The sequence below is a fragment of the Salvelinus fontinalis genome, chromosome 36 (assembly GCF_029448725.1).
Source record: "Salvelinus fontinalis isolate EN_2023a chromosome 36, ASM2944872v1, whole genome shotgun sequence".
Taxonomy (NCBI): domain Eukaryota; kingdom Metazoa; phylum Chordata; class Actinopteri; order Salmoniformes; family Salmonidae; genus Salvelinus; species Salvelinus fontinalis.
Window position 1 is genome coordinate 17,685,114 of NC_074700.1, and position 4,244 is coordinate 17,689,357.

The 4,244-nt window shown below is 47.1% G+C and overlaps 1 protein-coding gene across 1 annotated transcript in view; it reads left to right on the forward strand.

Moving 5' to 3' along the window:
* The window catches only part of LOC129835334 (neuroligin-2-like), a 207,691-nt gene extending 204,160 nt beyond the window's left edge, over nt 1-3,531 (forward strand). The window contains exon 3 of the mRNA XM_055900928.1: nt 2,041-3,531. Coding sequence (XP_055756903.1) covers nt 2,041-2,201 — 161 coding nt within the window. The 3' untranslated portion in view covers nt 2,202-3,531. The remainder of the gene's footprint in view (nt 1-2,040) is intronic.
* The last annotated feature ends 713 nt before the right edge of the window (nt 3,532-4,244 follow it).

The following is a 4,244-nucleotide window of genomic DNA, read 5'->3' on the forward strand; positions in this document are numbered from 1 at the left end:
TAGGCTGGTGGCTTGCTAGGGCATTGTGAACGGGAAGGGTGGATGGGCGTTTAAGCAGCACTCTGCAGCTCCGAAGGTTGCGTGTTCAATCCCAGTGCTAGACATTAGTTTTCCCTAACCTTAATCTTAACTCCTAACTTTAAAACTGAACCTACTCCTATCCGTAAACCTAACCCCAAAGCCTAATTCTAACCCTAAACCTAAGCCTAAAATAGCCTTTTTCCCTGTGGGGACCGGCGACATGTCCTCACTTGTCCGATTGTCCTTGTTTTACTATCCTTGTGAGGACTTCTAGTACCCACAAGGATAGTCAAACCACACACAGACAGACAGACACAGACACTGGGACTAGAGTCCTGCATCGGGTCGGATATCCGCAGTTCACCACGGTTGGCCTGGAAAAAAAAGTCAGCTGGCGGGGGTAGTGAAAAAATTATTTCAACCCGCGGGTTGTCTTGCTGATCAAAACAATTTCGGTTCGGAAATGTTTTAAATCAAGAGAATATATTTTTTGCGTTTTGCATTTGTCATTTTTGCTCCCTCTCCGGCCTCTAGGTCACCAGGCTGCTCGTTATGGCGCACACCTGTCACCATCGTTACGCGCACCTGCGCGTCATCAGACTCACCTGGACTCCATCACCTCCCTGATTACCTTCACTATATATGTCACTGCCTTTGGTTCCTTCCCCAGGTGTCATTGTTTCTGTTTCAGTTTCATGTCTGTGTGTTGTTAGTGTTTCTTGTTTTGTATTAAGTTACGTTTATTTATTAAAACACTCCCTCCCTGAACTTGCTTCCTGACTCTCAGCGCACATCGTTACAGAATAACACCTCACCTAAGGGAAGCATCAGGGAGTGTTATTTATTTTTATATATTTTGGGGGGTGGGGGATTCGGTGGGAATGACGTAGGGCTACAGGCTCCCCTGCCTCAGCCAGCTCGTCGGGCTTTCATGCTTCAGCCAGATCGCAAGGCTCCCCTGCTTCAGCCGGCTCGTCAGGCTTTCATGCATTCGCCGGATAACCAGGTTCCCCTGCCTCAGCCGGTCTGTCAGGTTCCCGTGCCCCAGTCAGCGACCGCTCCTGATCCCCAGGATCGTCTCTTTGGTTAGCGTCCTGCGGCTGGAGCTGAACACGCCGGGGAGGGGGGTACGATCAAGTATGCTCTCTCTCCGGTGCTCTAGGTCGCCATGCTCCCGCGTCTCAGCCGGACTGACAGGTTTCCCGCGCCTCAGCAGAGGTGACCGGTCCGCTCCTGATCCCCGGGATCGTCACTTTGGTCGGCGTCCTGCGGCGGGAGCCGCACGTCTGGGAGGGGGTACTGTCAAGTGTGCTCCCTCTCCGGCCTCTCGGTCACCAGGCTGCTCGTTATGGTGCACACCTGTTACCATCGTTACGCGCACCAGCTCCTCATCAGACTCACCTGGACGCTTTTACCTCACTGCCTTTGGTTCCTTCCCCAGGCGTTATTGTTTCTGTTTCAGTTTCATGTCTGTGCGTTGTTCGTGGTTTCTTGTTTTGTATTACGTTACGTTTATTTATTAAAACACTCCCTCCCTGAACTTGCTTCCTGACTCTCAGCGCACACGTTACAGCATTGTGTTGCAAATTGAATTCTGTGAGCGGTGAGGCAGACAGGCTACCAGACACAGAGTGGATCAGGGAACTGTGCATTATTTGTGTGGTGCTGGAAGTTATATTTCACACACCGCACACTACCACCACTTTATAAACAGTATCTGAAAGCCCGTATACACCCATGTCCCCATTAGACTCACAGATCTACTACACCACCACGCATAATTCAATATATCCCATTGTCACACTGATATTATGATGTTGGTTCTACAGGTATGGCCTAAAGTTGTTCTTTGTTCTTGATGGAGGAACATTCATTGACTTTCTTTTTCTACCTCTCTCACTCTTCTTCTCCTTTGTGTGTGTGTGTGTGTGTGTGTGTGTGTGTGTGTGTGTGTGTGTGTGTGTGCGTGTGTGCGTGTGCGCGTGTGCGTGTGTGCGTGTGTGTGTGGTGTGTCTGAAGACATCCGTGACCGCAGGAAGAAGCCGGTGATGCTGTTCATTCACGGCGGCTCCTACATGGAAGGAACCGGAAACATGTTTGACGCCAGCGTCCTCGCCGCCTACGGCAATGTCATCGTGGTCTCTATGAACTATCGTCTGGGCGTGCTCGGTAAAATCTGATTACTTCTATATCTACACACACACTCACACGTGTACGCACACACACACACTGTTTCCCAGTTATCTGAAATAGACGATTTCCTCCATCTGGTGATGGGAAAAGATTTTGAAGGAGAAATGCAATACAGAGGAAATATCTCCCATCCTTTCAACTATCTGTTTTCTCCAAGGTTTCTACACAGAATTCCACTGTTGATTGCTCTTGTCTGCAGAGTTCCTCTGATGTAAGACTTGGAATCGATTGATCTGGTCTGATGCAAGTGCTCTGTGCGTAGACAGAGTCAGAGTGTGCTCCCTGTAAATATATTTATTTTTACAAGACAGAAATATTGGAGCGAGGCATAGTCATGCAAATTAAAGTTGGCCCAGGCATCTTTATAGGGTCAGAAATATACTTCCCTATTTCTCTCTTTAACTGCACATCAACTCAGAGCAGAGCAGAGGAGAGCAACAGAACATATATAACTTATATTTCATCTTACAAAAGTAGAAGTAGATAAAATTCGAGTCGGTTTATTAAGGCCTATCACACTGTATGCCAGGTCGCAGGTTTTTTTATTTTATCATTATTTTACCAGGTAAGTTGACTGAGAACACGTTCTCATTTGCAGCAACGACCTGGGGAATAGTTACAGGGGAGAGGAGGGGGATGAATGAGCCAATTGTAAACTGGGGATTATTAGGTGACCATGATGGTTTGAGGGCCAGATTGGGAATTTAGCCAGGACACCGGGGTTACCACCCCTACTCTTACGATAAGTGCCATGGGATCTTTAATGACCTCAGAGAGTCAGGACACCCGTTTAACGTCCCATCCGAAAGACGGCACCCTACACAGGGCAGTGTCCCCGATCACTGCCCTGGGGCATTGGGATATTTTTTAGACCAGAGGAAAGAGTGCCTCCTACTGGCCCTCCAACACCACTTCCAGCAGCATCTGGTCTCCCATCCAGGGACTGACCAGGACCAACCCTGCTTAGCTTCAGAAGCAAGCCAACAGTGGTATGCAGGGTGGTATGCTGCTGGCGATAAGTGTGTGTGTAAATGAGAACTTGTTCTCAACTGGCCTACCTAGTTAAATAAAGAAAATGCTGTACTTTAGTAAGGTCTATCACACTGTGATGCATGCTGTACTTTAGTAAGGTCTATCACACTGTGATGCATGCTGTACTTTAGTAAGGTCTATCACACTGTGATGCATGCTGTACTTTAGTAAGGCCTATCACACTGTGATGCATGCTGTACTTTAGTAAGGTCTATCACACTGTGATGCATGCTGTACTTTAGTAAGGTCTATCACACTGTGATGCTTGCTGTACTTTAGTAAGGTCTATCACACTGTGATGCATGCTGTACTTTAGTAAGGCCTATCACACTGTGATGCATGCTGTACTTTAGTAAGGTCTATCACACTGTGATGCATGCTGTACTTTAGTAAGGTCTATCACACTGTGATGCATGCTGTACTTTAGTAAGGTCTATCACACTGTGATGCATGCTGTACTTTAGTAAGGTCTATCACACTGTGATGCATGCTGTACTTTAGTAAGGCCTATCACACTGTGATGCATGCTGTACTTTAGTAAGGTCTATCACACTGTGATGCATGCTGTACTTTAGTAAGGTCTATCACACTGTGATGCTTGCTGTACTTTAGTAAGGTCTATCACACTGTGATGCATAATGTACTTTAGTAAGGTCTATCACACTGTGATGCATGCTGTACTTTAGTAAGGTCTATCACACTGTGATGCATGCTGTACTTTAGTAAGGTCTATCACACTGTGATGAAACTTTTGAAACCAGCCCATAGGGTACTGTAATAGAGATATTCATTGAGTGTACAAAACATTAGGACATCTTTCCATGACATAGACTGACTAGGTGAAAGCTATGATCCCTTATTGATGTCACTTGTTGAAGGGGATTCGACAGGTGTCGATGACGGGGAGGAGACGGGTGTCGATGAAGTGGAGGAGACGGGTGTAGATGAAGGGGAGGAGTCAGGTGTCGATGAAGTGGAGGAGACGGGTGTCGATGACG